At 48.7% G+C, this 23,796-nt stretch overlaps 1 protein-coding gene across 6 annotated transcripts in view; it reads right to left on the bottom strand.

The window, feature by feature from the left end:
- Positions 1–17,566, bottom strand: part of PLEKHA1 (pleckstrin homology domain containing A1) — a 57,030-nt gene extending 39,464 nt beyond the window's left edge. For 5 of the 6 annotated variants that reach the window (XM_058671728.1, XM_058671729.1, XM_058671730.1 and 2 more), the window contains exons 1-2: positions 17,408–17,566; positions 4,311–4,471 (exon numbers count right to left, since the gene is read on the bottom strand). In XM_058671728.1, the coding sequence (XP_058527711.1) occupies positions 4,311–4,451 (141 nt within the window). In that variant the 5' untranslated portion in view covers positions 4,452–4,471; positions 17,408–17,566. Of the gene's footprint in view, positions 1–4,310; positions 4,472–17,407 lie in introns of those variants that run through there. The other variant, XM_058671733.1, reaches the window with a different exon arrangement.
- Between the last annotated feature and the right edge of the window lie 6,230 nt (positions 17,567–23,796).

Genomic DNA, 23,796 nt, shown 5'->3' with positions numbered 1-23,796 from the left:
AAACTGCCGTATCTTTTCCGTTTTTCCATGAACTTTTTTGAGTGCTCCTGCACAAACAGTACTTAGAATACCCAGTTTCACGGGCTAGGATGACTGCTATCTGCTCAAACGGAAAAAGTATGTCTTGGAATTTGTTACTTTACAGTGAACACGACATAATTAACGTGACATTTAAGATAAAAATGATAAACATTTGTTATCCATAACAATCAAGTTGCTGAGCTCATTATGCCTAGTACTTTCTTAAGTCTCTTCAAATTCACTCCCTAGTACACCTACTTATTTAATTCTTCACCACTACCAGTCTCCTGAACAAACGCAAAAAGCCCAAGCTGAAAAGCAAAGGCTAGTGGCAAAGCAGGCAGAACACCAGCAGGACGCAGCGACAGGTGCGCGTCACAAGGTCATGAGCAGTGTTAACATTTCTCCACTTGAACAGAACCACATGAAAATGTCACTTCTCAGTTACAGAAAATGGCCCTATGTCGTAAATTTCAAATTATTCAACCCAATGTAATACTCTTAGCAAGAGGTATTATCAAAGTTTCCATGAACAGGTTAAGTTCGATTCAGCAGCTACACCAGAAAGCGAATCTGATGAGACTTCTAGAAAGTGTGTGGGCGTAATGAGCTCAGGAACTCAGAACTCACAAATATTTTACTGCTCTTTCTATTTGGAAGGTCTTACACTTAAATGCGACAAATTTGGTATTCGTGTACTAGTTGGCAAAATCAAGACTGCAGAAAAAAAACTTACAAATTGAGAAGTGAAGATAAAAGCTGTAAAAAAGAAACTGAAAAGGGTTTAAAAATCTGTGCTACACCTAGAAAAACCAATGCACTTTAAAACAAACAAACAAACAAAAAAACTTCATGTTTAACAAATACCCTCTCGGTTTTGGCCTGAGCAAACAATCCTCCAGACAGACCACAGGCTCTCTTGATTTCCAGCCCACACCACTCCCCAAGCACTGCCAATGCCGGCCTCGACATCTCCAGGCTGCAGACCTGCAGGCCAGCTTTTTTTTTTTTTTTTAAGATTTATTTATTTTTATTACAAAGTCAGATATACAGAAAGGAGGAGAGACAGAGAGGAAGATCTTCCGTCCGATGATTCACTCCCCAAGTAAGCACAATGGACAATGCTGCACCAGTCCGAAGCCAGGAGCCAGAAACTTCCGTCCGGGTCTCCCACGTGGTTGCAGGGTTCCAAGGCTTTGGGCCATCCTTGACTGCTTTCCCAGGCCACAAGCAGGGAGCTGGATGGGAAGTGGGGCTTCCGGGATTAGAACCTGCACCCGTATGGGATCCAGGTGCGTTCAAGGCAAGGACTTCAGCCACTAGGCCATGGTGCCGGGCTCTGCAGGCCAGCTTTAAACGCCAGCATGGCTAGAGATCTCCTCTCCTGCTGCTACCTAGGGCTACCCACTCCTTCCAAATTCTAAGTGACAGACTTCATTCGGAGCAGTACATAATTCTATCTCGTACTTGTCTTCACTCAGTTCTCTTAAGCAGGAAGTACTGATTCTACAGGACTTATGAGAATACTGTTACATATATGAAAACAGGGAAAAAAACAACTAAGGAGTTTTAAGTAAAACTTAGGAGAAATCATATATAAGTCAACAGTGAGTGATAAAGAGAGAACAAAGCAGAACCCTGGGCCCGGCGGCGTGGCCTAGCGGCGAAAGTCCTCGCCTTGAACACGCCCGGGATCCCATATGGGCGCCAGTTCTAATCCCGGCAGCTCCACTTCCCATCCAGCTCCCTGCTTGTGGCCTGGGAAAGCAGTGGAGGACAGAAGAGGTTCCAGGTTCCTGGCTTCGGATCAGCGCAGAACCGGCTGTTGCGCTCACTTGGGGAGTGAATCATCAGACGGAAGATCTTCCTCTCTCTCTCCTCCTCTCTGTATATCTGACTTTGTAATAAAAATAAATAAATCTTTAAAAAAAAAAAAAAAGAAAGAAAGAAAGAAAAAACAAAGCAGAACCCTGCAGTGGCTCCTCAGGACAGGGAGTGGAGCCTGAGACGCAGTGCCTGAGGGGTCGGCAGGGACCAAGTCGTGTCCACCTTGGAGACCGAGTCTGTGAGAGGACTGTGTCCCAAGTACAGACAGAGTCATCGCAGGAGGAATCTCATTTTTTAAAAAAATTATTAATTTTTGAAAGTCAGTGTGACAGAGAGAGAAAAAGAGACAAAGGTGTCTTCCATCCAAGTGTCCACTTCCCAAATGTCCACAAAAGCCAGGGTTTGGGCAGGCTGAGGCGAGGAGCTTAGAATTTCATTCAAGTCCTTGAGTAAATAGGCCATCATGAGTGGCTCTGCCAGGCAGGTTGGCCGGCAGCTAGATCAGAGGCAGGTCTGCAACCAGCACTTCAGGGATGCAGGCATTGCAAGCCACAGTTTAACTCACTGCAGCAACAATGCGAAACTCTGTTTTTTAAAGTAAACACAAGTGGGGCCCGGCGCCACGGCCTAGCGGCTAAAGTCCTTGCCTTGAACGCAATGCGATCCCATACGGGTGCCAGTTCTAATCCCGGAAGCCCCACTTCCCATCCAGCTCCCTGCTTGTGGCCTGGGAAAGCAGTCAAGGATGGCCCAAAGCTTTGGGACCCTGCAACCACATGGGAGACCCAGAAGAAAGTTCCTGGCTCCTGGCTTCGGACTGGCGCAGCACTGGCCCGTTGTGCTTACTTGGGGAGTGAATCATTGGACGGAAGATCTTCCTCTCGGTCTCTCCTCCTCTGTGTATATCTACTTTCACAATAAAAAAAAAAGTAAACCCAAGTGTTGCTTTCTGCAGCCCTGTTGTTTCTTCCACTGACTCTGATCAAATCAACACAGGGAATAGTCGTGTGGCGGTATAGTAGGCGGTTACCACCCAGGCAGGCCGGTCACACCAGGCAGGCCGGTCACACCAGGCACGAGGCAGTAAAACTGGCTGTCGGGAAGCTCTGTGAGAGCCAGGACAGAGCAGACACGTCGGCAAGTCTCGCCCTCCAAACCCCAAGAGGCTATCTGTGAATAAGGACTACACAGACTTCACAGACAACAGAGGAAATCGCTTCTCAGCCTTTCAGGTAAGATCAAGGTTAGGGAACAGAGGCAAATCTAGGATTGATGGGTCGAAAACATAAGGAACAAAAGTTTGGCTCACAGGAAAAAAAAATTGAAATGGTCTCAAATGTAAGAAATAGTTCTTAGTAATGTGTGGTTGAAATAAGAGAAAGGCCAGGGACAGATGAGCTTATCACCTGAAGAGGAAGATGATGACTAAGGTCCCTTGCTCCCACGTGCACGTGGTGAAGGCTCTGAGAGGCCCTGGTCCCAGCTCAGCGACCCATCCTGAACACCCCACAGGTCCGTGCTGCCCTGTTCGCCCAAGAGCTTGTCTGCACAAGTCACCAGACAGGAAGCCGGCTAGGATGTGCCCCGTGCTTTGCACACACATCTCCGTTCTGAAATTTTCTCAGCTACTTTTTATTTGAAGAGTTCTAGAAGTACATAAAGTTTAAAAACATGGGATATGTTATCTCTCAATCTATGATTCCAGCTTTGAAATCATGATTTACTGTAGTGATTTAACAAGGCAAAACAAACAAAAAAAAAAACAAAAAAGGAAAGCATTTCAGCTGACAGATGACCTCACAATGACACTTAAGTCTAACACTCCAAGGTAAAAAAAAAACTGCATAAATGTGCACAAGCATCAGGTAGTTCATCAAAATACTGCAGTTCGTAGCCTAAATATAGTGTCTTAAATGAGCTAAGAACTTTCTACCAGGTAACATTCCTCTCTCAAGAAGGAAAAAAAACACAGGCAGAAATGTTGATCAAATAACTCCATTTCATCTGCTGAAATTTAACAAGACACTGGGTTGGGGTGCAGGACGGGGACACAGCCAGCAGAAGTCAGTCTACACATTCAAGGACAGTTTTAGGACAAGCCTGAGGCTAATCCCTCCACCTGCCAGCGCCAGCAGCCCCCCTGGCACTGGTTCACGTCCCAGCTGCTTCTGTTCTGAACCTGCTCTCTGCTGATGGCCTGGAAAGCAGTGGATGATGGTCCAAACGCTTGAGCCCCTGCATTCCCTATGAGGGAGACTGGAGGAAACTCCTGGCTCCCAGCTTCGATCATCGCAGCTCTGGCCACTGAGGCTATTTCGAGGGTGAACCAGCAGACAGAAGACCTCTCTGTCTCCTCCGTGTAAAATCTCTTAAAAAAAAATCCTAAAACCTGTGTGTCAAGCACTTTCACAAGTAAAACTTTGCGTATGCTCTTAAAAGGCCATTCTTTGGAGTTTACAAACCTGTGGATTATCCATGTACCATACAAAACTATCTTCTCTGGTATCCAGTATGAAGTACCTTCGGAGAAACTTGCCGCTGTTTTCATTTTCTTCGATGTCGAGGAAACCACAGATGCGGTTCTGACGATCCACATAAGGCATCTCTGTGCCGGAACATTACACTGCAAAATACAAACAGCCAGTGAGCACACCACAGAGACAAAGGCTTGACCAGTCGATGCCACAGAGCGTGTGTTCACAGGCAGCCTGCCGCCCAACCACCCAACAGCAGGTGCAGCCAGGGAGTAGGAAGATGGACCAACTTCTGAAGCAAGAGCAAAACCACGTTTGAAAGTAAGTTTGTAATGACAGTGATACTAAAGGTACTATTCAATGAGACAGGCACGAAGGACAACTACTCACCTCAGGTGAGCAACCTATTCACTTTGCCCCTAACATAAGCTCAGGTGAACTAACAGATTAGATACCCAAATTTCAATATCCTCATTTGCCAATCAAAATAATCTTTCAGATTCCTTTAGAATCATCCACAAAACAACAGGTCATAGTAATTGATCACGTCTTCCATGCTAGGTTCTGTGCAAGCCTCTTTTCCTAGAAGGCATGACAGCCTCAGCTCAAAGGCAAAGAACTTAACACCGAGAGAGGAGGTGACTTGCCAGGATTAACAGAACTTGCAAGCAAACAATCTAAACTTGAGCCCAGCCTCCACAGTTCCAATCTGAAGGTCTATACATCCTGTCTCTCTAAAACCCTTCGAATTATTAAAACTGAAGCCAACAAAATGGAAAGGGAAATAAGCAGAAATTATGCACCATCTGATGGAAGATACATCACCTGTGAAACAAACATAAGATGTGTTTATCTATATCTGATCAGGTCACTAGACTTCCCCCATATCTAACTACAGCAAATACAGAACAGAGTTCCACATTAAAATACATCACAGGATTCAAGCTGCAAAATCAGAATGTGAGAAATAAAAGAACAACCCAATTTCTTCAGCCAACATATTACTACCATGACAGATCAATGGAAGACAAGAAATAAATCCATATTTATATGGTCAAGTGCCTGTCAGCAGGGTATTAATATCATTAAACACAGGCTCTTCAACAAATGATGCTGATACAACTGGATACCCAAGGGTTAAAGAATGAGGCTGGATATCTATCTCCCACCACAAATCAAGATTAGCTCAAAACAGATTAACAATCTAAATGTAAGAGCTAAAACTATAAAACTTTTAGAAGAAAATAAAGAAATAAATCTTCATGGATTTGCCAATGAAATCTTAGATATAACACCAAAAATATGAACAAAAAAAAATACACTGGACTTCATCAAAATTATAAAGCTTCTACACACTAAGGGACATCAAGAAAGTAAGAAGAAATTTAAAAGGTGGGACAGAATATTTGCAAATTATGCCTAGTACAGGTATAGTATTCAGAAGACATAAAAAACAAACCAACTACAAAAACATCTCAATTTAAAAATGGGCAAAAAACTTGAAAATCCATCATTCCAAAATAAATGCAAACAGCCAACAAAAATACAGAAAGATGTGTGATATCATTTGTATCACTGGGGAAATGTAAATCAAAACTATGACGAGATGCCACTTTAACATCCACTAAGACGACTATAAAGAGATGGAGAAACTGGAACCCTCCACAATGCTGCTGGAACTGCAAAACGGCCCAATAGGCTGTGTGGAATAGCTTGGCAGGTCTTCAGAAGTCACACACACACACACACACACACACAGAATTACCATCTGACCAATAATTCTACTCCCTAAAGACAGATACTCAAACATCTATACAGAATATCATATTCAGAATAGGCAAAGATGAAAATAACACATTCATCAACAGGAGAATGGATAAATCATATATAGCGTACAAACACAACAAATTATTTAGACATAGAAAGGAATGAAGTACTATCAAATGTTATCATCTGAATGAGCTTCAAAAACATTAGCTAAGTGGAAAAGGCCAGTAACAAATGTCACATATTGCATGATTCTATCTATATGAGCGAAGCAGGGGAGGTCAACCCAGAGAAACAGCAAGGAGATGTGTTTGTCAGCGGCTGCGAAAGTAAACAGGGAAGCACTACTTAACAGATAAGGGGGATGAAATGCAGCCACGCATCACGACATTAAACATCACACCAAATTCTATTTACTATGCTGGTAAATCTGCTAATTTCACTTCAATTAAAAAAAATAACCTAGTGGACGTTTTATTGTTACTTACTATGTAGTTCCCACAGTGACTATATTTTATCTTCACTTCTCAGCTTGAAACAGCAGACTCCTCTTTCTCTCTCTCTCCATCGCTCCTAATCTTCCTCCCTCTGCCTCTGTAACTCAAGATAAATACATTTAAAAGTAACAAAACAAAAAATAAATATTGACAACCAGAAGACACTGTGGACAAACTAAGAGGGGCTGCCACTGTGGAAGAGTAGATTGTCACCCCCTGGCAACAGTTACCAGTTCAAGTTCTGGTTACTCTACTTCTGATCCAGCTTCCTGTTAATGTAAAAGCTTAAAAACTAAGCTTCTGGAATAAGAAAGCAGAGGAGAAAGTCTTTAGAATCACAAGGCTGAAACAGCCTGACACAAACAGCCTGAACCATGTGCTGACTATGTGTCCACCAAAATGAACAACTTTTCTTCAGAAGAAACAAAGACCAGCCACAAAATGGGAGAAAATATTGACTACACATGCACCTATCAAAAGTTTGAAATCCAAGAACAGGCAAATAATTACTGCAATTCAATAATCAAAAAACAGCCAAACAAGAAAATGAGTGAAAAAGTTGAATAGGTAAATTAACAGAGACATAAAAACAGAAGATACAACAGACCTGCTAGGACAGCCAGGACAAACACCAAACCAGCAGGCAACGCCAGACGAAGTCAGGGTAGGAAGCAACTGACCTCTGCAGGAGAACTGCAGGCGCGAATGCAAAATGGAACTAACAGGGAACTACAATGTTGGTGGTGCCTTCAGTTCAACACCCTTACAACATTAGCCTAGTAACCCCTTTCCCACACATTTACCCAAGTGCACTGATGTTTACAGGGGCATTGTTCATAACTGACAAGAAAGCAAGCAACCCAAACACCCTCCAATTGGTAAATGAAACAGCAATTTGTGATAAAACCAATACAATGACCTGGTACTTAGCTATACAAGGAATGAACTATTCGTCTACATAACAACACAGAGAAAAGTCAAGCGTATTTTGCAAAATGAAAGGAGCCAGGCGAAAAAGGATGCAGAAAGACAAATAACTGATAGACCAGTGAGTCGAGGACAAGGCTGAAAGAATTCTGGAGAAGAAACAGCTGTTCTGTACCTTGATTTTTAAAGTTTTTTTTTCTTTATACAAACCCTGTGTCAAGTGCTGATGACTTTCAATAAATTGCATTGAGGGAGTCCCTCTGCTATGGACGGAACCCCGACCCAGAAGCTGGTCGTCTACGAATGGTTTAGCGCCAGGTTCCCCCATGAACCGGCTTTGTGTGATAGGTGAGAGGGCGGTCCCCTTTCTGGCCGCTGCACCGCGTTTCCCAGGACCGGACGGCCCAATGCATTGGGACACTGCACCCGCGTGGGAGACCCGGAAGAGGTTCCAGGTTCCCAGCATCGGATCGGCGCAGCACCGGCTGTTGCGGCTCACTTGGGGAGTGAATCATCGGACAGAAGATCTTCCTCTCTGTCTCTCCTCCTCTGTGTATATCTGGCTGTAATAAAATGAATAAATCTTTAAAAAAAAAAAAAAGAAAGAACTCATTTACACTGCTGACAAGAATAAGTTTGTAAACCCTACTGAGGTTAGGCAATATTTTAACAAAATCTCATTCTTGAAATAAGTCATGTGACCCAATATTCCAAGTTGGTATTGTAATAAAAAATTATTTTAATGTATATGAAAAAAATGTATGTACATTATAGAATAATACAAATACATTAGTACGACTGGTATTTTAAAATAAAGATGCAAAGCATTTCTTCCTAAGAACCAAAACTTTCACAGCAAAAGAGGAGCAAACACAAGCAAAAGGAAAAACTCTAGCAGGCATCTGAGTGAGGAACCTCTGAGATGAGAGCGACTGAAAATCACCCGAAGTAATCCCTGACCCGAGCAAGCACCTTTAACGAAATATTAGGAAACAGGATGTTCACACCATCTCAAAATATCACCTATTAGGTTTCTAAAAACCAAAAGAAAAGTGTCTGTGTATTACATTCCACAGCCCCTGCATTGATCCACTGACTAACGGACCTACAACTTAGGTACTAGTTCATACCAACTGTCTGTAAAAAAAAAAAGATCATGTACCATATGATCCCACTGAAACGGAATCTCCAGAATGGAAAAGTCTACAGAGGCTACCTAGCTACAGCAGGGAGGAGGGACACGAGGCGCGGATCAGGTACAGGGTTCGTACTGAGTGTAGCCAATCTACAATCAACTGTGATGACAGCTGCACAACGGAGACCAGCTGTGGACAGCCTCTGTGCTGGTGAGGGACAGGTGGGTGGTGCGGCGGTCAGGATGCCCCATCTACACTCAAGTGCCTGTGCTGGAGTTCCAGCCCTGCTACCTGCCAATCCAGGATCCTACTAACAGACACCACAAGAGGCAGCAAGTCAGGGTTCAGCTACTTAGGTCCCAGCCACGAACAAGGCACCCCTGATTGGGGTTTTAGGTTCCTGGCTTCGGCAGGATGCATGCAGCCCCCACTATTGCAGGCATTTGGAGGAATGAACCAAGAGAGAGAGAGAAAGAGAAAATGGTGTTCAAATAAGTGACAGTAACTAAAACTCAAAAACAAAAACAAAAAATAAAACAAACAACAACAAAACAAGGCCCAGTACGGTAGTCTAGTGGCTAAAGGCCTCACCTTATACCTGCCAGGATCCCAACTGCTACACTTCCCATCCAGCTCCCTGCTTGTGGCCTGGGAAAGCAGTAGAAAACGGCCCAAAGCCTTGGGACCTTGCACCTGCATAGAAGACCTGGAAGAAGCTCCTGGCTCCTGGCTTTGGATCAACTCGGCTCTGGCCGTTGTAGCCACTTGGGGAGTGAACCAGCAGATGGAAGATCTTTCCTCTCTGTCTCTCCTTCTCTCTGTAAATCTGACCTTCCTTCCAATAAAAATATATAAATCTTTTTTTAAAAAGAAAGCAAATGGGTGAAGTAAATGGTATAGATTATATCTTAGGCTGTTTTTAATAGAAGAAACTCGGGCAGGTGGGTTCAGTGGCATAGAGGGCTAATCCTCTGCCTGCTAGTGCCAGCATCTCACACAGGCACCAGTGCCCGTCCAGCTCCCTGCTTATGGCCTGGGAAAGCAGCAGAGGATGGCTCAAAGCCTTGCGCCCCCTGCACACATGTGGGAGATCAGGAGGAAACTTGTAGCTCTCACCTTTGGATCAGCTCAGCTCTGGCCATTGTGACCATTTGGGGAGTGAGCCAGCAGATGGAAGATCTCTCTCCATCTCTCCTCTCTGTATCATCTGCCTTTCAAATAAAAAATAAATGAGCTCTAGTGAGCTGCCACATTTCCACAGGTGTTCCTGAACACCAGACTCACCAGCTCCTACTGCACACACCTGCTTACCTAACAAACATCTCAAACATGACGGGCTGGGCTTCACATAACCCTCCGAGCTGACCCTGTCTTCCCGACCCCAGTCAGTGGTCACCTTCTCTTCCAGCTCTTCAGGCAAAACATGCTGGATGCCTACACTTAAATCGCACCTCTGTGAGTGTGTGCAAACCCTGCTGGTTCTACCTTCCGAACAATTCCAGAATTGCACCACCTGCTGCCCCTCTAGTCCTAGCCACCATCAGCTCCTCACACTGATTACTGCAGGACCTCTCCAATCTACATCCAACATGACAGTGATTCCCATTAAAACACACAGCCATTTGTCAGGCACTGCTGCCCACTGCCAGGCAGCCGTGGCAGCACGGTGGGGGCTCTGCCGGAAGTCTCCCTGCTGCACTGCAGAGGTAGTGTCCAGCGGCTGACCCTTCTCCAACCCGCACACCTACCTGTCCCCGCCCTCATCCTGAGAGCACAGGGACACAGGACTTCACTGTCTGCCAACAGGGTATCAAGGCAAACTGGCAGTCGCACTCCCCAAGGACCAAACCCCACGGAATACACACATGTGAACGGATTCCCCAGCTGGACCCTCCACCTCCCTGATCAATTAGGTCAGAAAGTGGGATGGACAACACACCGGAACGTTTTTACAGCTTCCCCAGAGAATTCTAATACCGAGCCAAGGGGAGAAGCCCTGTTTCAACCGGATCCTATCTCACCAAAGTCAAAACTGAAGCCCTTAGAAAGATGCCCAGGCCTCACCTGGGCGACTCACAGACAAGCTCCCTGCTCAATGCCTTCCAACTCACAGGTCACGTTCTTCAGTGACGTCATCTCTACGGCCTTACCTAAACTGTAAATCCTGCAAACTGTCTCGCCACTTCCCATCTCCCTGCTCTGCCCCATCCTGAACTTGGCAGTTATCATTGACTAACGAATACTCATCCACCCATTTCTTGTCCACTTCCTCAGATTTCTGTTATTTCCTGTTGCTTCTCCGAGGCCTGGCGGTGGCTGGCACATGAAGTCACCCAAAAACTACCTGCAGAATGAAGTATTAAGTAACCCTTAATTACTGCATCAAACACCAGTGTTTCAGGTCCCATCTTTCTCCTTATTGAGACAAAAAAATCACGTGGCAGATGTTTGCATTTATATTCTTAATGAAGCCAGTATGAATTACGAACAGATAAAAACTGTATTACTAGGAATTTCCCTCAAAATATTAACTTTGAAATGCCAAGGTGAAATGGCCTGTGCTAGCAGGGAATGCAACACCCGACCAGCACTCCTCCCACTGGTTTAGGTGAGGGACGAGAGTGTGATGGGCAGAGCCGGGGAGAGATGCGATACTCATTGGTTCCAATAGAGGTCGGGGCTCAGAAGAGAACCAACCCAGGGGTTAAAACCATCAGCTGATCGGAGTGATGGACGGTGGCGGGCACTGTGCTTACTAGTAGTACATGTAGGAGCCTGGACTGGGAATGCCTCAAAGTTTTTTTAGGGGGATTCCCCTGAACAAAATGGAGGAATCAAAGCATTAATCAAAAAAAGATGGAAAATGGAGTAGATGAATCAACCACCTCAGCTTTATGCTTGCAGCGGAAAACTGGACAAGGGGAAACCCTAAGACGGACTATGTCAATCAGTGGACTCTGCACCAGCCTCATCATACCTGGACTGTTGCTGATGATATGTTGGAGCTTCTAATTGATTGAGGTGACGCTCTGCTGGCTCTGCCTACAAACCTGAGAGGGCCTTCCTAAGAGGCCGTTGAACTTGAACTGGACAAGTGGGATGCTGGACTCTGTATGGTGTAAACTTTTAATTAGGGAATCTCAACGGAACTTGAGCTGTGGTTATGCATCAAGGTGAAGGAATTCATGATGGGGGAAGGGTTTGGGGTGAAGGGGGGGGAATCCCAGTCATGTAATGCAATGTAATTAATGAATAAATGAATATTAAAGAAAAAAAAAATATTAACTTTGGCTTTATTTATGCCCTAAGATGTATTAGATCTTACAAATCAGTCATAAATCAACAAATTCAGCTAACACTTCATCAGACAGGAGCTAGGAAGCCAAAAACAAAAATCAAAAGGAAATACCAAACGAAAAGTTGATTTCTGCATGTCCCAAGCTCATCAGGGGCCCGGGACTCACGTTGTTCATGGTAAGGCATCTGGTGGACACCTACCAAGGCAAAGCTGAGGGCACCCGCAGCTGCGAGGTCAGCCACCGCTCAACCCTCCCCCCAGGCGCCCTGGGGCTCCGGCAAGCCTTCACCACCTGGTCATCCTTTCGCGCTACAAAAGCAGCTAAGAGAAGGAAAGAACTAGAATTTTCATCAGGTCTTCAGAGACAACACAAGAAAAGTGAGGTGGCTTTCACCCACCAACAGTGGCAGAGGCTGCCTGGAGAACTCCTCCACCCAAGCCACAGGTGCCGGCAAGGGGATGCAGGCGTCTCACTCCCCAGCTCGCTGGCCTCCGGGCCAGTAGATTCAGTGGGTGACCTGAACTCCTGAAGCAGATGGAAACAGGAGAACTGACCAGAAAAGACAGGGCACACAAAGCCAGCTAACAGCAGCTTGCACGCTGCCACTTGGCAGCACCAGGAAGTGAGTTTCCTGTGACCTGAGCAGTCGCCATCACAGCACCTAGACTGACCGGCTTGCTACTATCGGAAAATGTGCCTACAAAGAGCAGACGTATCTCAACTCGCCCCCTACACACTCCCAGGGACAGGGTCAGGACTGACAGGACCAGACAGACAGGTGTAGCCACAGAAAACGTCCCACCCACAGCTGTGCAGCCAGAAGCCTCCCTGCATCTCACCGAAAAGCCTGCCAGTGAACCTCAAAGACAGGGCTTTAATGCACCTAGGTAAGACAGACTTGCCTAGTTTTCTCTTTCCTTCTGATCAGTTTCTGTCCAAACAGATCCCTGACACGGGGTATTTAAAATAGCATGTATCCTTGTGCCCGGCGCGATAGCGTGGTGGTTAAAGTCCTCACCTTGCATGCCCGGGATCCCATATGGGCGCTGGTTCTAATCCCGGCAGCTTCACTTCCCATCCAGCTCCCTGCTTGTGGCCCAAAGCTTTGGGACCCTGCACCCGCATGGGAGACCCGGAAGAGCTCCTGGCTCCTGGCTTTGGATTGGCTCTGCTCCAGCCATTGTGGCTGCCTGGGGAGTGAATCATCAGATGGAAGATCTTCCTCTCTGTCTCTCCTCCTCTCTGTATATCTGACTTTGTAATAAAATTAAATAAATCTTTAAGAAAAAAAAGAGTATCCAAAAGCCTGTGCCTATCCTCCAAGTGCTCCCCGCATCACTGACGTGACCCCGGGGGGCTAAGGGAGGCAAGGGGCTTTAAACTGGACCCGGAGTGCGACAGATGAGGCTGCTGCTTGCACTTGCATCCAATCAAAAAACTAACCCTGGTGTTACGAGGCAGGGCAGGAAAGCTGAAAGCAGCAAATGGCGAGCATTATTTAACACTGTCTGATGGGGCTGGAACGATGGCTCAACTGGCTGATCTTCCACCTGCAAGTACCCACGAGTGCCAGTGCGTGTCCCGGCTGCTCCACTTCCCATCCACGAGTGCCAATTCGTGTCCCCGCTGCTCCACTTCCCATCCATGAGTGCCAATTCGTGTCCCGGCTGCTCCACTTCCCATCCACGAGTGCCAGTGCGTGTCCCGGCTGCTCCACTTCCCATCCAGCTCCCTGGTAACAGCTGAGGCAGCAGAGGAGGATGGCCTACTGCCTTGGGATCCTAACCAAGAAAAAGCTCCTGGCTCCTGACTTCAGATTGGCTCAGCTCTAGCTACTACAGCCATTTACGGAATGAACCAGAAGATGGGAGATCTTTCTGTCTCTCCTCTCTGTAAATCTTCCTATCCAATAAAAATAATCTTTAAAAAATTGTTCTCATCCCACAGTCTTCTGTTGCTTTCCACCATATTCACGCTGCGCAACAGCCGGCCAGCATCTACACCAGCACCACCAACCTCACTAATGAGTGACAGGAAGACAGGAAATCCTCCGGGGCATTTACTGTACCAGCAAAGATGCTGCACCGGAAACCCGGCAGAATCCTTTCAGCTCTCCCATCTGTGACTGGCCTTTCCCAGGAACGTTAACTGCGTGCAGGATGTGCAGCTAGCACGCTACAAAAGATATCCCAGAGATAAAACCACAGCTTTTGTAGAATAAAGCTTTCAGGTTGACGTCAGGGAAAGATCACATCTAGGAATCATTTTACTCTAAGCAAAACTCAAAAAAAAAAATCTTAAATGACTTTAATCTTCTTTTACATTCAACAGATATTCCAGTTCAAAGGAAACTTGCTTATAAAAATCCCCCCGAACCCATCTTCCTGAGTCAAAGCAACTCAACTAGTCAAATGACTTACGAAAATAAACAGCTAATACATGGTTGCCTAAATAGCTCCTAGGAATTTCAAACTCATGTTCTTTATTACACAGCACACACAAAGAAAACACTTAGATGTAAATGTTTAATGTTATGGGTTAAGTATCACAGAGCCCTGATGTCACAAGTATATCAATAAAAATTTTATTCTTATAGAAAAAGAATTTGTATTTCTCTAAAAACAACTAAGCATTACAGGCAATGTCCGGAGAGCCCCTTCCAGATACCATGCCAGCTTCTACAAGCCAGGCACTCGCTCACAGTCAAAACATCTAAAATGCTAGCACTGAGCTCACCAAAGCTGTTTTATTCTAACACTGCAGATCTGAACTGAGGTTGGAAAAAGAAGTCCTGAAATCTTGTGCTGTAGTATTACTAAAGTCAGCTGCTCAGCAAGAGAAAAAGTTGGGTCTCATCTCAGCTCTGGGCTGCAGGCAAATGGAGAAGTACCTGGGGCAGTCACTGCTGACCGCACTCGGAATTTTCTGCCCAATAAAGGCAGGGTGCAGCTACTGTCACACCTGAACAATGACATTCTTTTCAGAAAACGACCTTCCCTCTTCTTCAGTGACAGTTATCTCAACAGGAACAACCACCACCACCAACAAGGAACACAACAACATCAATGTCTGACATAAGTTATGCTTAACACAAGATGTCTTAAGATTTCATTCTGAACTAATGATAATAACAATCATATTTGAAGTAACTGGAGATTACAGTATGACTAAGAATAGTAAAACTTTCAGACTCAGTCAAAAAGCCACTTAATTCAAAAGCTCCACTAAATATTTTGGAGGGAAAAGTGCCTATAGGGCAGGTAAAATGTACCTTCCCAGAAGTCTTCACTATTAACACATCCCATAAGTCATCAACCAGCAACTCAGGCCAGCCCAGCGATTTCTTAAAGAACCCTTACTGCTATTTTTTAAATACACACACACACACACACACACACACACACACACACACACACACACACACACATATTTAAGTAAGTCAGATATACAGAGAGGAAAGGAGCCAGAAGACAGAGAGGAGGCTCTTGTGTCGGCTGATTCTCTCCCCAAGTGGCCGCAACAGCCCGGAGCTGCACTGATCCGAAGCCAGGAGCCTTCTCCACATCTCCCACGCAGGGAGGCTTTGGGCTGTCCTCAACTGCTTTCCTGGGTCACAAGCAGGGAGCTGGAACCAGCGCCCCTAGAACCTGCACTCCTACGGGATCCCAGGCGTGCAAAGGGAGGACTTCAACCACTGGGCTACCAAGCCGGCCCCCTTAATGCTATTCTTAACATCTCTAAACATTTCTAACAAGGTCCTTCCGGCTTATGAACTCAGGCAGTTTCCTCACAATTGTATACTTATCCTGTCCTGCTGTCTCTCCCTGTCTGTAACAGACCCACGCCGACGGACACATTGTGTCTCCTTCAGAGTTTGCTACAAAGCTAGCACCGGAATGGGAAAAAAAGATACAAACCTGCTCCTTGCATCCCTCCCAAAGCAACAATATAAATACTAATTAACAGGATAAAGTCAGATAGGAACTGCAGATAGATCACATCTTTATACTATCAACTAAGTTCTCCTGGGCTTCTCCCAAAACTGCAAGTACTTTGGGAACAGGTTTCCTCTACGCGGAGGAAACAACCTGTGGCTGATGAGGAACCCACGGCACTGCACAATACACAAGCTACTATTACTCAAAGGCTGCCAACCTTAAATATTTTTACACGCATGTATCCATATTCTAAACTGCTCTTTCCCTTGACAGAAGCTGCTCGGAGAAATATGTTCCGCTGCAAGTGTGTACAGCAGCAAGAGACAGAACTGCACCACAGGCATTTCAGTCTGAACAAACTCGTTGTAAAAGTATAGTTCTCTTCAAGTCCTTCAGACGGTGAAGAAAGCGAATTTTAGAAAATGGCTCTTTTTCAAAACTTTCTTTTCCTCTGATCAACTTTAAAATGTGCTGTAAACTGCTTCTCTGGCCTTAAACATAGAAAGGACCGAAGTTTTTCTACTTGGAAGGAAACGCAGCACAATGACCAGTAGTCCTGCGATAAAGGGACGATCGTGTAAACCTGCGGAGTGTGCTACTTGTTCCAATCATTAAACTGACGGCAAATCAGATTTTTCTAGGCAGAAAACTAAGTCGCGAAGGGCAATGATTTAATTAAAGTCAAGAAAAAACACGTTAAAACAGACAACCAGCAACTGTAAAATAAGAAAGCAAACGTTATCTGATAGAAAGGTGTTTCAGAGAGGAAAATTGCATGAATTCCCAGAGAAGTGGTTCCTTAACCACCTTCTGGGACGAGCGCGGAGCACAGAGCCGGGAGCGTCCAGCGTGGAGCCCAGGCCCCGCACATGCTCTGCTGGGGCAGGGCGGACCGGGCTGCAGCGAGGGCAGCAAACCCTCCAAGAACCAGCCCGCTTTCATTCTGACAACACTTTCCCCTCAGATGAACTACCCACGACGGTCATAGAAAGCATCAATCAACCACAAAACCACTCGGGATGGCCCCGAGAGAGCTGAAGGCGGCAGCTGGCCTCGACGCCCCAACGCCCCGCTCGGGGCGCCCCCCGACCCCACCTGCGTGGCCCTGGGCCAGAGGCTCCCCACGCCCCCGCGGACCCCCACGAGCTGGGAGCCGCACCACTCGGCGGCCAGGGCGGGCGCCCTTTTCCGACCGGGGACGCGCGCCCTGGAGCCTGGCCACCCCGACAGGCGTCGCCGCCGGGAATCCCCGAACAGCTGGCCCCGGGGCGCGCCACGGAGGGAGTGGGCGCGACGCACCTCGAGGCCGACCCCGCGGGCCGCGGCAAGGCCCTCGGGCCCCGCGGGGACCAGCGCGCAGGTGAGCGGGCCCCGCGGCCTCGCCCAGGGCGCGCAGGGTGGACCCCGGCCCCGCCGGCCCCCGCGCACTCCGGGAGCAACCCCCCGCCGCCGCCGCCGCCCCTTCGCGCCCGGGCTCGTCCCCACCCCGAGCGCGGCCGCTCGCCCCGCGCCACACGTTACCGGGGCCTCGGCCCGGAGCACCCGCGCCGCCGCGGCTCCGGCTCCCACAGGCGCGGAGCTGTCCCGACGGCGCCCACGACGGCCCGCCCGCACACTGCGCAAGCGCGTCCGCGTCGCCTCGGCCCCCAGACGGCGGCTGAGATTCCGGAGCGGGCACTCCCAGCCCGGCGGACACTACAAATCCCGGCAGGCTGCGCGCGCTGCCCGGCGGCGTCTTCCTGGTTCCAAGGGCGGTGGCCTCGGGGCGCTCAAGGGAGTGACGCGCGCGGAGCTCTGGGGCCCCGTGTCGCGATGCATTTCGGGGCTCGTAGTTTTCGAGAACCACGAGGCTTGGCTGGGAGGTGGAACTCCGGCTCCTCTGATGTCATCGCCTGGAGCTGTGAGGCGTGGGGATCTTTAAAAATAGGCTTTGTTAGTTTGCAGATAATTTGTTTGCAAGCTGGCCTGCAGTCGGTCCAACGAGTCGTAAATTCACAGGGTGCAACGTGACCTCGAGAAAAATGGTTATGACTCGGCCAGCCAATTTTTTCACTTCTATTTCTCTCTCCCAGAAATCGTAGCTCCACTTCCTACTTACAATGGCGTTACTAGTACAGGAGGGTAATGAACTTAAAAGAAAGATTGGGAGACATTGTTCCAGAACAAATAGAACACACATATGGGTTCGCATGAGATTGCGTAAGCATGCAAGTATCTGCTGATACCCGCTGCACGCAGCATGCTTGGGACATAGGACGTACCAACAAGGCGGCCCTTGCCCTGATGGCCACCGCAGGCCTGGCCGGTAAACAGGAGCTCTCCTGTCCCCCCACCCCGCTGAAGAATGTAATACAATGTAAACTGAGCCAGGTCAAGGGAGCAGCCTGGGACAGCCTCTTCAGAGAGGGTGGACAGGGAGGTGATATTTGAACTGCAAAGTGAAGAATGAGGAATATTCAGACAGGCAAACAGCTAAGAGGGAATGTTCTGCCACGCCTTTCTTTCATAGTGCAGGCCACAGACTAGACCTCCTTGGGTAATTACTCCTTTTCTATCCTCCTTCCCCTCCTCCAGCACATCCTGCTGTGTTCAAAGTCTTTACCAACACCTTTCCCAACATCCTTCCTACCTGGAACTGTCCTGAGACCAGCCGACGCCCAGAAGCAGGATGCGCTGGGCAGCTACTAGGAAGGCAGAGGGGAGGAAGTTGGCAGAATCCTTGACCACCTGACCCCTTCTCTGTTTGTGAACGAGGTTGAAGAGCCGATGACTCAGGCTGACCTCTTGACGTGTTTGTTTATGAGACACCAAATTGAGTTCTGTATTTATCTCTAAAGATCCTGGAGCGGGGTGCCTGTTACCCGAAACAGAGGCATCAGCAGGAGTAACCCCCACCTCACTTGGGGAGACAGGTGAGCTGAGTGGCTTCAGGAAAAGGAAGGGACTGCCTGCCTCTCAAGCTGCTATCTTGGATCACAGTTGCTGGGGGTTCCCACCTGGCCAGTGCAGGTTGCTGGAGTGACTACCCCCAGCACCCACGGGATGCTGCATGTGGCCAGGCCAGCCCGCCCAGGCTGCTGGAAATCACAGCACAGACCCCCAGGGACCACTGCACATCACCACACCGACCTGCGCGCTACTCCAGATGACCACCGCGTCCCCTGCAGGCTGCTGGAAGTGACCTCACAGGATACCAAGGGCTGGAGGAGGTGACAACACCAGACCGTGGGCTGCTGGAGATCACAGCACTGGCCCCCACTGGCTGCTGGAGGTGACCGCACTGGCCTCCGCGGCGCGCTGCAGATCACCACGTGGGCTACCGCAGGCTGCTGGAGGTGACTACACCTGTCCAAATGGGCTGCTGGAGGTCACCTCACCAGTCACCGAGCGGCTGGAGATTACCACAGGACTCTGCGGGCTGCTGGAGGTGACCGCGCCTGATCCCCGAGGGCTGCTGCGGATCACGGCACCAACTCGTGCGGACTGCTGGAGATCACCACACAGGTCCCCACTGGCCGCAGGAAACCATCCCAATGACTCCCGCGGGCTGCACAAGATCACCTTCCCGGGCCTCCCACGGGCTTCTAGAGGTGACCACCCCTGGCCACACAGGCTGCTTTAGACCAACCGGTCATCATAGGATTACGAGATATTCGCGGAATGGCCCCCGCGGGCTGCTGGAGATCACTGCACCGGGCACACGGACTACTTGAGATCGCCACACTGACCCGCATGGCCCCCTGGAGCTGCTGGAGCTGCTGGAGATCACCATCCTGTCCTCGGAGTACTGGGATCACCACACCGTACCCCGCAGGCTGCTGGAGGTGACCACCCCTAGCCCTCTTGAGCTGCGGGAGATCACTGCGTGGACTACTACAGATCCCGCAGGCTGCTGGAGATCACAGCTCTAGCCAATATTTGATGTTGGGAACCTTACTTTGATGCAACGAAGAGAGCCTGAGGAATAACTGAGTTTGTGCCAAGGCCCACAGCAAGACAAGCCCAGGGCAGCTTGGGAGCTGCCACAGAACCAGGAACTGACAGCAACTCAGCAGCAAGCACACTTGTACACAGTTTTTGTATGTTTGTTTTATTTTAATAAAGCTTTCTGCTTTTGCTTTGGCTTTTTTGGGGGGTGTGCAGAGGAAACAGGGCAATAATGGAGAGGTTTATTGCATAACAGGGCTTTTAGTATTATTATTTTTAAGTGTGTGAAATATTCCCCTGTTCTAGGAACAAGCCAGAAACACTCAGGACCACTAAAGGCACTGAGAATGCTGGCCTATTCCACGGATCCTTGTCGTCTGAAGAAAAAGGGCCTGAATTCAAGGATCTGCAGCTAACTTTAAAGCACCCTGGCTATCACTCACAAGACGCTTTGAGGCTTCGCTAAAAACATCCTTTGATACCTTTCCAGGTTCTGAGTACAGGTGCTGGCACCTGGTTCCTCCAGCCCCTGTGACAGCAGGAAGTCGAGTGGCAAATGCTACAAATGCCACTTATGGACTGGGTGGGGATCAGAATTTCAAAGGGAGGAGCAAGTCCATAAGCAAACCCCCCTAATTTAACTAGAAATCAGCATTTGGATAGAAGAAGCCAACCTGGGAGGCACACCCCTGCAGAGCACCCATTCTCTCCCCGTGGGGCATCAGAAACTAGGCAGCCAAGAGTTAAAGAGTTTCTCCCTATTTCTCAAATGCAAAAGTGGAACCAAACCTCCTGGGAGGGGGTCAGTGGGAGCCAAGAGGCTGCTGCTCATGGCTGCCCACACACCTGGCAACCACCAAGGGATGGCAACAGTGATTCTGATGATCACCTAGGGCAGGCCAGGATGCAGGGACCTGCCCAGGCTCAGTCACGTGACTGCAGCCTCCCTCTAGAGTCATTCTCGCGTGCCAGGCCAGGGCACCATCCTCTCTCAGGAAGGTGTGGGAGGGTCCATTCACATTTCTTATTAAGGTGCAACAAGGGTAGCTGAAAAAAGCAGGTCAGTGAGCAGCTTGAATTCCCAGGACACAAAGGGAGGAAACAATGGCAGTCAGGGATGACGATTGCCTGTAAGAGTTGTGGAAAGTGTAATTGGGTCTTTCCTGCCTCTGGGTGGGCAGGGGCAAGGAAAGGGACCTGCCAGTGAACACCTGGATGGACTGGTGTTCATTGCCCGATGCCACTGGATCCTTGAGTGTCCCCAGAAGTCCTGTGATCTTTGGGGTCTGGGAGATTCCTGCCACAGCAGACAGGCTTGTTAGATCAGACCTTAATTATCCTGCCCACATATGGCAGGGCTGGCATGCTAAAAGCCGTAAAATGGTGGGGCACGAAATACCTGCTGTCGCCCAGACATGCGGACTCTTGCTCAGAAGTGGCATGAAAACTTGAAAAGCAAGACTTACTGAAGTCAAGGTGATCATCTGAGGCTGGGGTGCTAATTGCTGTACTAAAGCAAGGAACATTCTAGAAGGTAAAGGCTATTTCCTGACAGAGGCTCTGGGGGTGATTCCAAGGGGACTTCATAAGCTAGTCAGCCCCTGCAAATTCCTCCAGGGACCCAACTCTGACCCACCTCCTCTGTAAGTCCAAGACCACCTGTCCCCTTCTTCTCACCCATCTTCAGCAACAAGAACCAGAGCCTCAGGTGTGTGTGGGGGGGGGGTGCTAACACTGCAGGCTGTGCTCTGATTTGCAAAAGAAAGGCTCTCAGAATTCATGGCTTCCTTCCACCCTAAGACCCTGGCTGGCAGGCTCTGGAGGCAATGGGGTTCCTCTGCCCTGACCAGCAGGTCGGCCCCTGGCAGCTGCCTTGCACCTCCGAGCCCCACCAGTCTCCCACTTGTCACGTGGGGCAACAGGACCCCTGGTCCCCAGCCGGCCTGAGTCTAAGTGCACAGCACCTGCAGAGCTCTGCACATAATTCAAACTGCTTCGCTGTCAGGGCTGGCGTGACTTAGTTCAGCCGAGCCCTCCTGACAAGACGCTCATGTGGACAGGGTAGGTTCTGGGGCCTTTTCATGGCTGTGAACTTCACATGTACCCAGGGTCGAGGCCAAAGGGACCTGGGGTGACTGAAGAGTGGTTCGTGCATCTTGTTGCTGGAAGCACTAAGGCTGCAGGACTAACGCGGGACTTCTGTTTGTTTATCCGAGGACACCCACCCCCTCTCAACCTGGGTCGACTACAGCAGGGCAGGACTGTGGGGATTTCACCATTTTCCGCCATCCTTGGCTCCTTCAGGAACCTCTGATTCCATCTGCAACAGCCCAGGTGGCTTCCCTGCCCCTCCCCCACATGAACTGCAGAGGCAGCTCTAAAAATAGCAGGCCTTCATGACCCCCGGCATGTAAATACATCTTTGTTCCTGGCTGGCATTTAGTAGCTGTACTTCACGGTGAAACAAAAGCTGTAATCAGAGCCCAACAATGGCCGCCGTAGTCAGCGCTGAACAATACGCAGGATTCCCATGGTCATGCCACATCCCCAGCTGTGAGAACCAGAAGTCGCAAGCATGATTTCCATTCACAATTATTCACCCAGCTCCTCCATGGCTTATTCGAATCAAAGCTTCCCTGTCCCCTCCATGAGGCTTCTGAAGGGCTGAGAAGGAAGGGGTGCCAGGCCTGGACCCCGGCCAAGGGCAGCAGGTGCGGTGGACAGGCAGGCGTTGGCTCTGAGAGGCCCACATGGTGGCGGTGACAGAGCCAGACTGCCCCAGGCAGCCATCTCCACACCTGCATGTCATGCAAGACTTCCTTCAGATAAAAAGAGAGCTTTGCACCCATTTCCTTATCTGCCACCACAGTCTGCACCTTCCAGGGTTAGGCCAGCATCTGGCTTCTCCTACGGTGGCCTGGGACCTGAAGGAGGGAAGGTGCTCCCAAGGGAAGTCATTGGCAGTGCTTTTAAAACCTCTTAGGACAAGGCTCTACCCCAGACCGTTCAGCACCTCTGACTCTAGGGATCCAGTGCCCCTTCCCCCCCAGGATAAAAACCCTAACTGGTCACCACAACTCTCCCCGGCCTCCATGCCTTGACCCCTGTGCTGCAGCTTACTTCCGCCACCTGAGGTTCCACACCCAGGCCCTTCCAGCCTCCTGTCTTCTTGAACAAAGAAACGGCGGCTTTATTGATGGGTAATTGCTGTGCAATAAACTGCACCTATGTCAAGAGCACAGTTTGAAAAGTTTTGGCCTATAAATAAATACACCAGGGAAGACATGACCACCAATAAGACAATGCGCCCCTCTATCACCCCTTACCAGGTGTCCTCTGCCCCTTCAACCCCAACTGTCAACAGTGCTGTATTCCCTGCTACAACAGGTTGGTTTACATTTTCTGGAACTTTCTGTAAATGGCATCATGCAATGTGAACTGCTTTATGTGCAGCTTCATTCGCCCAGTCTTAGACCAGTGCCCTATTGCATGTGTCCATCACACGTCCTCTCTCACTGCCAAGTCATGCCCACTGCACCACTGGAACACAGTGTGTTCACCCACACCTGTCTTCATGGGCATCTGTGTTATTTTCCAGCCCAGAACTCATCATCTCTAAGAAATCATATAGGAAGAAGTGGCCCGCCCTCCTCGTTTTTAAAAGTATAATAATGTCTACAATCTATAGTCAGTAACTCCATTTCCTTAACAGCAATGCTCACTTTTTATTATTATTTGAAAGGTACAGTGACAGAGAACTCAAGAGATCCTGCATCTGCTGGTTCATTCCTCAAATGCCCATGACAGTTCCCTCTCGGTGAGGCCAAAGTAAAGACCTGAAAACTCAACCCAGGCCTCACACACAGATGGCAGGGACCCAAGCCCTCCCAGAGTGCACATTGGCAGGAAGCTGGGATGGGAAACAGAGCCCAGATTCCAACATAGGCACTCTGAGATGCACCCATCCCAAATGGCAGCTCAAC

This window comes from Ochotona princeps, chromosome 13, assembly GCF_030435755.1.
Source record: "Ochotona princeps isolate mOchPri1 chromosome 13, mOchPri1.hap1, whole genome shotgun sequence".
Taxonomy (NCBI): Eukaryota; Metazoa; Chordata; class Mammalia; order Lagomorpha; family Ochotonidae; genus Ochotona; species Ochotona princeps.
Note: the sequence above shows the minus strand (reverse complement) of the source record. Positions and strands in the feature narration are given on the sequence as shown.